This window comes from Panthera onca, chromosome D4 (assembly GCF_046562875.1).
Source record: "Panthera onca isolate mPanOnc1 chromosome D4, mPanOnc1 haplotype 2, whole genome shotgun sequence".
Lineage (NCBI taxonomy): Eukaryota > Metazoa > Chordata > Mammalia > Carnivora > Felidae > Panthera > Panthera onca.
In genome coordinates, this window is record NC_138351.1 from 59,539,430 (window position 1) to 59,551,929 (window position 12,500).

Below are 12,500 nucleotides of genomic sequence, written 5' to 3' on the forward strand. Positions count from 1 at the left end.
CTAATTTTAGGCATGCATATGTGTGTGTATATACATGCATATGTATGTAGATACACATATTAACACACAAGTTATAAATTCACGTTTACTTTAAGAATTGTCATTTACTTAGCTTGGTGGTTTAATATATTTAAATTGTTACTGTAACATAATTATAAAAAATACTTACTGTCATCAGCTGTTCTTTTTCTCAGAAGACAGCAGACCAAGAAAATATAAGAACTTGGTTAGAAAAGTGTTTCCTTAGCAGAGTCATAATTTAAGTATAAGGAAAGAGGATTTGTATTTGTGTTCATAAGAAAATGCCTCCTAACTGGTGTTTGTTGTTGCTGCTGCTCTTGCTTGTGGTTGTTTTTGTTTTGTTACCTATTCTTTTGCAAAGTTATTGAGGTTTTATTGGTTTTTTAAAGTGATTTGCCTATAAATGTACAGATGGAGGAGACAGCTTTTAAGGGAAAAGGCATGGACTTTAGATTGAGGTTGTTTTTAGTTTAGTTTTGGTGTAATTCTCTCTTTACCCTATTTCATAGGTTAGCAGCCAATGATTAGGTAAAAAGATGGCAACAGACATCAGAAATATGTAACCACAGCAAAGGCTTCTTTAAAGCCGTTGCTATTAAATTCTTTTTTTTTTTTTTTAAATCATACTACCAAGGTTCCAAATGTTCTTTTAAAAGGTGTATTTAGTGATTCTTACTGATTTTGACCACTGCTGTTCATTTATCAGTTTAACTGAGTTATGGCTCTTAATCACATCTTAGTGCCCAAAACTTCTAACCTGAAAAGAAAAAAAGAGAGAGAAAACTTTGTTACTGGCTTTCTGACAATGGCAGGGAGTGTGTTAAACCAGTGTAAAATTCAATTAAACTGTCTAGCCAGGTTTTTGAAGCTGAAATGCAGACCCTTTCTGTTAAGCTTCTTATTTTCCTGTGACCGACACCGGTGGATGCTGGGTTATGCCAAAACCAACAGGCTGTAAAGTACCTTGTTTCATGCTCCCAGCTGATCAATATTTTTATTTTCCAGGCTTGCCCAGAAATCTGGAGGCAGTATCACCTAACGGTGAGTAGAAACACCTTTTTTTTTTATTTTCCCCAAGACCTAGCCTATTTATCCTTCTCTGAACTGCTGACCATAAAATATAGACAAGCATCTTCTACTGGAAGATAATAAACATCCAAGAGTTTTTGCACTGAGAAAGCAATAATATACTTTTTCTCTTCTTCCCTGCCCACTGCTCTGTTCTATATCTTCCTGTTCTGAAAAGAGTTTGTTTTTTATTACTCACATCATTTAATGATTACATCATGATATTTCTCCGTCTTCCTACACTACACTCATGAAATTAAAGGGAAAAAGTATGCTAGGAGCCATAAAAAATAATAGTAATCCAGTGTCTTTAAAGTGTTGTATTATCTACGGTCCCTAAGCATACAGTCCATCATATCTTCCATAATCATTTTTCTGGCTTTATTGAAATTTTTGCACATATTTTTTTTAATGAAGCTAAGAAAAGCTTAGTGTATCTTTTGCATAGAACAATTCAACTGTCATATCCTTAAGCTCCTCTTGACTTATTCAAAGTGTATAAACATCTGCTTAATACCATTCAAGTTATTCAATTCTCTGGTTTCCTTTTATTGTGAATTTAGGCTAAGTAGAAGTAGAAAACATAATTTACTATGGAATCAATTGGCTAGTGCTCAATATTATGAAGTCAGTTTATTTTTAATATTCAGCTTCAATAATTTCAATAATTCACCATAGTAGTCATTTTTTAATATATTAAATGTGTTATACTGCGCAAGATGCGATAATAAAAAGTATTCTTGTAGTTCTGCAGTTGCAACAGTATTATAAAAGCTCTTCCTTAAGGTTTAACATATTAAGAGGGTTTGGTTATAGGAAGACAGTAAAAATAGAAAGGACGAAGTTTTTACAAAACATGTCTTCTTACTGCTCTCCCCTTGTAGAAATAAAAAGTAAACCAAGCAGTGACTCAGACTACCAATAAGACTGTCACAGGCCCAAGAAGCAATGAGTAATGCTCGATGGTTTGTTTTCATATTGTTATCACTATTCAGTTTACGTAAAGATTCTCAGTAGAAAGCTGTAATTCCTCAACTGTCCTTCAGTCCCAAATTGGGTTTTGTGAAAATATTTAGTGTTACACCAAAATACACACGCGCGCGCACACGCACGTATCCCTCTATATATGTTACACATATATGTTCTAGGTGTAACTCTTATGGATACATTGTATTTATACTTATATAGCAATTTTTTTATCCTAACATACTATGGTGAAATCCTTATAGCTTAAACTTGATTGAAATCCAGTCACATATTTTTCAAAATGATAGTCACTTTTTGTAATTATATAGCAGTTTTTTTAATCAGTATTTTTATTAAATTATAACCTAATGGATTTGACACTGTTTCTTTTCCCTTTTCCCCTAAGTTAGAGAATTCCAGTCTTGAAAACTTGACATGTGGGAAGTACTATTTTCAAGCCACTGTTTTCATTACTTGCACCTATATTCTTTAATATAGCTGTCGTAGAAGAATAGAAATTGGTATTTAGTATAACAAATATTTGAAGGTTTGTTTAATAGTGTAGCTTTTGAAAAACATAAATTGTAAAGAGAACAGTTGGGAAAAAATAAATGAAAACAAAATGAATTTCTCTTTTAGAGAGTTACAATATATTCTATTCATAGGTATAACAAAATTATTTTGAAAAATCCATTTTTCTCAATCTGGAATTCTGATTAGTTTTCAAAATAATATTGAAGGTAACTATCACAATTTATAATTATCAAGTTGAAGTTAGTAATTGGTAATTTAGAATTCGTTTACTATGCAAATATACATGCTAAGCTAGTACACTTATAAACATGTATATATCAGTATCAATTTTCATCTAGAGTAAAAGTTAAATAATTATGTAGATAGGCAAATCCAAATGTGTGTAATTAAGCAGTATTTAATCTTGAATAAAAGCAGGATGCATGGTGAGTTTAGTCATCTTCAGCTCTTTTACTAGGCGATGGACTGCCATCTATTGACTTATAGTAGCCCTCACATGTGAATGTGGCATCACTCAGCAATGACCAAGTAATGAAGCCTAGGTTAGAATTGCCACTGTACATTCCTTTAAACCACTCTTCCTAAAACTCTGGAAATTTCCGCATTTAATCATTGATCAATTTGTTTTTCTAACCCAAAATGTCCATTTCTTACCCCAAATGAGCTGTGCTTTGGGGGGAATAAATTGATTAGTATATCCAGTTTGAAAATGAGAACTTTTCAGTTACTTTTATCTGGTTTTTATCAGTAAGACTAGAAGGACATTTACACAGCCTCAAGTTTAACAACTGTAATTTAAGGTCTATTTGGGAATTGCTCTCTTTCTTTAAAAAAAAAAAAAAGTTTATAAGTTAAATAGAGTGTTATTTCTCAAATACACAACAGTGGTGGTGAAGCTGAATGGTGTAAGTAGACTTGCAAAATGTTCCAAATCATAAATTTCTTAAAACACATTCTAAAAGTAAGACAAAAGTTAAAGAAGAGAAAATGTTCACTATTTTCAGCAATTAAATGAGATGAAATAAAGTTTTCTTAACAACTTGTATCTGAATAGAACAGCTTTTTAGCCAAACTTGACTGGACTTCACTACATTAAAAAAAAAAAACAAAAAACTAAGACCATCATTCTAAAGGGTACATGAGAGTAAAACTCTAATAAAAAGATACTATATAGATAGATAGATGTGTGTGTGAATGTGTGTGCATGCATATTATAACAACTAATTTGGCTATGGCTATAAAATTGTCATGTAATTTAATGACTTTAGATGATCACTTTGGAGCTCTGCATAGGAAAAAGAAAAATCTATGATTTTATTTAGCAATTAAATAATTTCCCCAATTAGTTTATGTATTTACCTCCTTCAGAAATGTTTATAACGTTTTTTAAATCTTCAATACTGTAGCATTGTTCTTGTATTTTACTTTCTGTTATATTTTCAGGTTTTGGTAAAGCCTGACTTTGAATATTCTTTTTCATGTTTCAGATAACTCATTCTAGATAAAAATTTCCCTCTTTATTCAAGAAGGAAAACCCCTTCCCCCATTCCATCATTTCTAGTTTCATTTATATTAAAAATCCTAGGCCAAAATGGCCACCAACAGAGTTTTACAACCAACAGAGTTTTTAACTAGTAGAGGCTATAATTTGACATGCTTTGGACATTTTGTTAATCTTGTTTTTAATCTACTTACTTTAAAAAAGTAACCAGGAGTTTGCTATCTGGGGGCTGTGTGTGTGTTAAGAATCAAAAAGGACAATGCATCTTTTATGTTTAATTTTGCGCCTCGATTGCTTTGTGTGCATTGTTAAAATGTTACAACCTACCACCTTTTACTTTAACTAAAAGTTTAAATAGGAAGCAAATGTAACCTTTTTGGAAGAATTACCTTTTAAATGGTTTCTTTATATATAGTGTTTCAAATGCCTAGACTTCACTTCAAAAAGTAAAATGCTTGCTGTCAGGGAAACGGTAAGGAGTATGGTTTCCTTGCCTTCCCGTCTAGCCTAGGAAAAAGCTTGTGACCAGAGTTTACTAGTAATCGATAATGTCTTACCTGAACCAGTTGAGTGTCAGAGCGTGGACCATAATTAACAATATTGTTTCATCTTACCACTCAGTTTTCTCTCCTTACTTGGAAACATTACTTTAGAAATGTGTTTTCTGGGTTTTCACATTATGGAAATGAGAGTTTTACACTAAACAAGAATGTTACTCTAAAGTAAGTAACCCTAAATATGAACAGATTTAAATTTAACTTTAGAGCGATGTTTTGTAGTCCAAAAGGAAGGAATAATAAAGTGGAATTTGGTTGTGAGGCTATAGTTATCCAAAAGTCTTTATCCTAGAATTGTGATGAAGGTAGGATGGGTAACAGTTTTCTAACTGCCTAAAACTAAAGTGGGTTTTTAAAAATACAAAATTTCCAAAAGTCAGCCTCAAGCCAGAATCTTTTCTTTTTGTGGGGGAAAAAAAGTCCCTCTTTCTCTCTTAATTGAATACATGTTGGGAGTCCTACACCTCTTTCTGGGAGCTCTTCGGCTACATGAGCAGAACCGCAACACCCGCAAGAACCCCATCCACAGTAGATACCAAGTGACATGTCTTTTTTCATGTGTGTGTTTAAGAAAATAGAACTGGTTACACGTTGTATTTTAAAGTGTTAGAAGAACTCCATAGAAGAGTGAGAACTAGGCCTCACTCTGTTTTAGAATTATTTAAATCAACTTTTTTTTTTCTTGTACCATATCTTGAGGCCTGGCATACAGATTATCATAAACTAACACTTTGCAAATTCATTTTGGAAGCTCTTACTTTGCTAGTTCAATTCAGTTTGCCAACTGCCTCAAGAACCAGGAGCACCCTTGTTTAAACTGTAGGGGTCCCCCCCTCTGTAGCTGGTGTTGCTATTTCAGTGTTTTGATTGGTTAAGTGTTGCTATTGAGATATTACATCTCTGTCAAATTTTCAGAGATTTAGTTTTCATTAAAAATGTCCTTAACACTGAAATGCTGCTGAGGTGAGTGTAATCATGCTCTGATGATTCAGAAGGAACAGGACTGTTTTGTAGTACCTCGGGGCCGTTTCTCATTGTAGTACTTACTATAAAATATATCAGACCACTTTATGTTTCAAGTTACTTGGCATCTGAATAAAAAGAATTTCTGAATGAGCACTGATGACTGTTTTCTAATACTTCATATATGGTGACAGAGAAGATACGTTTGAACTGTGACTAAAATTGTAAAATATTTTTCAGTTGGAAAATTTATGTGAATACTTTTATATTTATTTAAGTACTCAACTTGTTCTCTAAAGAATTTAGTGTCAACATTTAGCTAGCAATTTTTTTACTTCAATCTTACCATGTTTAGAATTTACTATAAATGTAATTACTACACTTACAGAGTAGGTCACCTGAGTTTTATTTTTAAGTCTTTATTTCAGTGTCATGCTGGACCACATTTTTCTAGAACTTATCATTGGAAGCAATTGGAAAATGCAATTTCAAAGCAAATGAAACCTGGAATTATCAATTTCAATAAATGAGATTCATTTAAAAATAAATACAATTTGCTAAATCATCAAAAAGCAATTTTCTAAAGCTTCTGTAAAAGGAAGAGGGAAAAAGTGAACACTGTGAATTACAAATGCACATGTTATTTTTCCTCTCACAGTGTTATCCTCAGAAATTTAGAGATTGTATGTACACAAACTTATTTATAAATGGGAATAGAATAAAATTTAGATTTAGATATTAAATTTATTTGTATTTATTGAAGCACGTAGGAAAACCTTCATACTTTCTTCTTTCCTAAGAAATACTGAGGTGTCATCCCCTTCAGAGAAAATTTCCAACTTATTTTATCAATGTTTTAATGCAAACATTAATTTGTTTTAAATGAGAAATCAATATGGCGTATTTTGAGTATGTTTTTTTTCCTGTGTTAATATTTTTATTATCAAGTGTTTTATAACATTAGTTCTGTTGTAAATATAAGTATTTCAGGTAATCAGGCAATGAAAAGTATGCAGCATTCACACAATTTTTAAAAGATTCATTATAAAAATGTTTTGGCCTAGATGCAGCTGTGTTTTTGCCATCTTCTAAATATCTGAAGATATGTCCAAATAACCCCTCATCATTTCTGCTCATTTTCTTGGTAGCACATGTTGTTCAGTAATGAACTGATTGAAACTGAAGCTCTACTATAACAACTAACTTTTCTCATTTGACAGTCCCTGTGCCTTTTTGTCTGCCTTTAGTAGCTGGGGGCAAAGACCATTCATTATATTTAGGACTTACATATTTACAGTATGGGCTTCAAGTGTTACTTCTGTTTTAAAAATTTAAGGGAATACTCATTACGGTCTTCCTTTTCTTTTCTGTTAGCAAATGTTTCTCCTGAGGATGATAAAAAGATATAAATTACATTTGAACTTTTTACTACCCTTTTCTCTCTTCCCTAGGTATGTTCACCTTTTTGATACTTAAATTGATACTTAAATTCTGTAGTGATTAAATTCTGTCTGTAAGTATTTATATTTTTAATATATATAACATTTTTAAAGCCTATTCTTCTTGAGGAACACATACATTATTCATTTAATCCCAAATAAAACTGTTGTTGTTTTTCACTCACAACTCTACACTTTTAAAGAGTGTTTTTCACTCACAATTCTACACTTTTAAATAGTTATAACAAAAATGAATATAAACAGGTAGCCTGAAAATTTTCAAACTGCAGTTTAATACTGTATAGTATCTGACTATAAAGTAAGTTGTAGTTTAAAAATCTGGAATGTTAAATGATGCCTATTCTTGGTCACGTTAACCATACATAAAGAGAGTAGAAGTAGTATGTAGAATGCTTTTAGTATATTTAAGTGATTCTTTTTCATGTGTATTTTGAACAGGTGATTCATGTCATTCCTTAAGTAAATATATTCCAACTGATTGAGTTTATCATAATCTTCTCTGGACATTCCAGTGCAAGAATTAAAAGTAGATAAAGCATACTGGACCAGTAATATTTGTATTAAACTTTCCTTCTAGTAGTCATGCATGTAAATGACATGGTAGATTACAGTAATTCCTAACAGGTCTTAAGTATTTAGGAATCACTTAGTTACTCACAGTCATGATCAACCATAACCTTTAAGGGTTTTGGTCAATCATTTGAATAATCTTCATGAAAAGACTCCTGAAAGAATCCCTTGACTTGTTGATATGAATAGTCTCTCTGAACTAGTGTTGTATTTTCTGTTACAGTATAAACTGTATTAGTAATCTTAAATTGAATTAAGTTTAAGATTTTAAAAGCAAAATCTCTTAAATGACTAAAAGTCAATGAACTATTGATAAAATCAGTCAGATTTTAGACTTGAAATTCATTTGCCATTTGATCTCCACATACAAGAAAGTCATGGGAGTTATGTTTTTGTACATTTGTAATTTTTTTTCAACTATTTTGAACTCAGCAATGGTCATTTAGGGCCAATGTCCTTAGTTTTTTGGAAATACCAAAAATATTATATGAAGAAAAATGCCACATGTTTAGAGACCATTTGATCAAAAAATTTTTTAGTATCTTTGGAATTAATATAAGCCTTTGCCTTAATTGATATACCAGTATACTGGTAGATCACATTTCAAATAGGAGTTTTTCCATGGGAATGTTCAGAAATCCCTGCTAGCTTCGTAAAAAGAATTCATGTGTGTGTGTCAAATGGTAATCAAGCTACCAAATTATTTTTTTTTTATTTTTTTAATTTATTTTTGAGAGGACACAAGTGGGGGAGGAGCAGAGAGAGAGAGAGAGAGACAGAATCTGAAGCAGGCTCTAGGCTCTGAGCTGTCAGCACAGAGCCCCATGCGGGGCTCAAACCCATGAACTGTGAGATCATGACCTGAGCCGAAGTCAGATGCTCAACTGACTGAGCCACCAAGGCATCCCTTCTTTTTCTTTTTTTTTTAGTTTACTTATTTATTTTGAGAGAGAGAGAGCATGTGTGAGTGAGAGAGGGGCAGAGTGAGGGGGAGAGAGAATCCCAAGTACACTCTGCACTACAGCCCGATGCAGGGTTCAAGCCCATGAACCAAGAAATCATGACATAAGCCAAAATCAAGAGTTGGAGGCTTAACCAACTGAACCACCCAGGCACCCCAGCTACCACATTAGTTTCATTCCTTTTTTCAAAAGTCATATGAAATCAAATCTATTATATGGATTATGAGGTCATCTTTATAACTCTGTAATATACCCATCTCTATAAATGCCGATTTTATATAAATACTGTTCTTTACATGTATTTGTGGATTACCCCCACGTTTCTTTTCACTTAGGGGAACTAAATTTTGGATCATTTATTAACTTTGTTCATACAGTAAAATCTCAAATTTATCTTTCTTGGATCTCTCCCATTTCCTTTATTTATAACTATACCACATTTCCTCCTTGTTTACTAAAGTCCTTAAGAAACATGCAGTAAAATTGATTTGGAGTGGCAAACTCATCCGGAGGAAATTACTAGGGAATGTTTATTACAGAGAAAAGAATGCCAGCTTCGAGATCAGACATTGGCTCAAATTCTGTCTCTTTAATTTACTAGATAGTCAAACCTAGTTAAAATATTTGGCTTCTAAGATCCTTGGTTTTTTCATCTGAAAAATGGGAATGGTGCCTTCTTGTTGTAAGTATGTAATGAGTCAATAAGTGTAAAGTACTTGGCACAATACTTAGCACATAGCCCATATTCAACACTGTGTGAGCTCCAATAAAGCAAACCCATAGACGCCTCGCACCTGTAGAGATGACCTCTGGGCTAATAGCCCAAACTCAGACTATTGTAATGTCTTTTGAGAAGACTATTGTTTACCTAAAATGAGGAGATTCATAATGACCTCTTTACTTTCTGTCTCCTAAAAATGTTTCCATTTTATAATTACTGAAGTTAAAATACTCACAAGCACTGTCTTTTGTTAACAAAATTTTTTACCTCACTTTTCATTTTCTAATTATTTATCCTCGTCCTTTCTAGAAATGTAGGTAATGTTTAAGTATAGCAAACTTTTTTTTTTAATTCGATTTGCTCAAAAAAATCATTATAAAGACATTTAAGAAGTAGGTCACAAAAAATATTTAGGCTACTTCTTCTCCTAATGAAAATGACTATATAAAATTTGTGCCATGTAAAGAAATACTGATTTTGAAAAATATATGATCTAATTATATACATTAGTAAACATTCACTTCTTAAATGGTAACTTCAGTGTCATCTGAATATAGTCATCTATCATAAGCAAATGAAATTATATCAGTCTTTTGCTTTATATATATATATATTGATTTTAATATGAAATCAAGTAATTCCCACTCACACATAAACCAATTCTATAGGGGTAGAGGATTTATGTTAATCAGGTGAAAATAGCATATCAGTTTTTTTGTACTTCAGATAAAACTGCTTCATGCCTTCACATGACTGATGCCAGAAACGAGCCTGATTTCACAGCAAGACGTGGAGGTCTAAGAGCTCCATCACTTCTACACTGTTTTTATTCTCATATAGGTCCAGCAAAAAAGACAACACAAAATTAAGCATCTTCTCAATGCCTGTGATTTGTATTCTTGCAAAGAGCGTTCCTATTCCCTGTTGTTCTTTATTTTAAAGACAAGCAGGAGCTAAGATAGGGCATATTGTAAAAGCAAAAAAAGCATTACTTTCCCCCTCTTTAGACAGGTCCTTCCAGCTGTGGAGTTCTCTGCCTTTGTGACTGTCGGTTAAGAGTATTGCACGTGAATAAGCGGGTTTGGATGGGGAGGGGGAATGCTGTGTGTTGTGAGTCATGTGAAGTTATGGTAAAAATGAAAATACTGGTGTTTATTTGAATCCTCTGTGTTGTAGCTAATAAATATAATAGAGCTACAGTTCTATTATTCTACAGTTTTCCGGTGATGGTTTATATACCATTATATGCAAAATATATAAGCAAATTTGAATATGTTAAGTAGTTCGTATGGTTGGAAGATATATACTAATGTGGTTTCTATGTTTTATAGTCTACCCCAATAAACCTTCAGATGAAGTATCCATGGATTCACACATGTATGTGTTCTTTTCTGTCCCTTCCCCCACATCCTGTCTTCACACCCTCCTCATCCCTCCACCCTGCTTCAAAGCTTGTGGTCCCTTTTCCATCCGCGTACTAAAAGGTTCTTTGTAAACCAGGCCATTTGTCCATCATTGTTTGGGGTCCAAACAGTGGTAAGATACCCTGTCACCGATCCCGCGTGCTATGAATGGCAGCTCCTCTCCGGACAATTGGCGGAGGGGCCGAGAAATATTCCTGAGAGGATTATTTAACCTTTCAATTTAGAGGGCACAAAGCCTGGCTGATTAATGAACTTTCTGATGGGCGCCGATAAGCGGATCTATTTCTTTATTTCCCCTAAAAGTGATTCCTTCTCCTGTCCATATTACTATAATCTTAAACCTAAAATGTGGCAAATAGATTAAAAAACAGCACTAAAGAGTTTATCTGGCTGGCAAACTGAAGGAGCGAAATTAAAATTGGTAATGACAGCAGTGGCTCAGCCTCATATGTGGTTTTTAAATGCACTGTGTATTTTGAAGAGACTTATTCTCCAGCGCGCCTGGTAATGACTGCTTTTGGTGCACAGTCTGGGGCTGGCTCCTGTTATCCCCACCCTCCCCCCCCCCCCAAAAAATGAGTTGTGTTATCTGGATGGCTGCAGACACATCCGCGGCCCCCGCTCTCACTGCACGGGCAGACAAGGTCGATAGCATTACAAGGTATTTGTGGCAGCGCTTGTTTCAGTTTTCAGAGCTGCCAGTTTCCAGGCGGATTTGAATTACAAAAGAAGAAGCTGGCATGAAAATTGAAAGGTTTTATCGGCTGGTCTGAAGCCTCATAGCACATTGCTTATTTATGCAGTCCATTTGCACCAGGAAATATAAAAAGGAAATACATTTTTAAAATAAGGCCATAAAGACCCAGATATGTTTAAGATGGCAAATAAAATATAGATACCTATAATATCTTTCCAGGAAACGATTTTCACTTAATGTTGCACATTACTTCAGAAGAGCATTTATGTTGCTGTCATAAATTTGCGCGTTCGTGTCACTGTGTAGGTAGTCCCTGGGGATTAAGAAGGAAGCCTTTGCTAACTTACTTTAAAATTAAAATAGACGGAGGGATAGCCCTGCAGTTTGAGAGCTACATTGGAAATATTTAAATAGGGTGGTAAATTAAACTTAAACTAACATTTTTGCATTCCATGTAAAATTAGCTATGGCCCAGTGAATAAATGCCACTACCTTTGGAGAAAATTGGGATGCTTTTTAAGCCATGAAGATTTGGAGCATTCAGGGAGTGAATTACTGTGATCCTTACTGTCTTGCATATGTTCATTGTTCTCTGCTTACTGAGGTTTTCTTTTTTTGTTGTTGTTTTGTTTTTTTTTTTTTCGGGGGGGTAGGAGGGAATATAGGGTGGGATCTCATTTACAAAAACAAAAGTGATAAATAAGTTCAATAGCTTCTTTTTATGAAACCTGTGCTTCATTTATTTTAGTCTTCATATATATCGCCTTTTAGACTTTTGCCTAATGCTTAATGTTGTGAATATATACCGTCTTTTCAGTATTGAGAGTTACCAACAATTTACCTCTCTTTGTATTCCTTTAGTATAGTCTCAACTTAGTGAAAAAGATACACTCAGGCAATCCCTTACACTCTTGGTTACATAAAATGAAGATACATGTATACAAACACACAGTACTGAAAGGCCCTTGAATAATCAATGGTCTTACCACTGGTCATTTGCACCCTTCGACCCATTGGTTTGTAAAACTTAGTATCTGAAAGAGGTGTAAGGAGGAA

At 33.5% G+C, this 12,500-nt stretch overlaps 1 protein-coding gene across 3 annotated transcripts in view; it reads left to right on the forward strand.

Moving 5' to 3' along the window:
• Nucleotides 1-12,500, forward strand: part of ZCCHC7 (zinc finger CCHC-type containing 7) — a 253,514-nt gene that overhangs the window by 223,187 nt on the left and 17,827 nt on the right. For all 3 annotated transcript variants that reach the window (XM_060609299.3, XM_060609300.3, XM_078436676.2), the window contains exon 6: nucleotides 1,027-1,062. In XM_060609299.3, coding sequence (XP_060465282.2) covers nucleotides 1,027-1,062 — 36 coding nt within the window. The remainder of the gene's footprint in view (nucleotides 1-1,026; nucleotides 1,063-12,500) is intronic.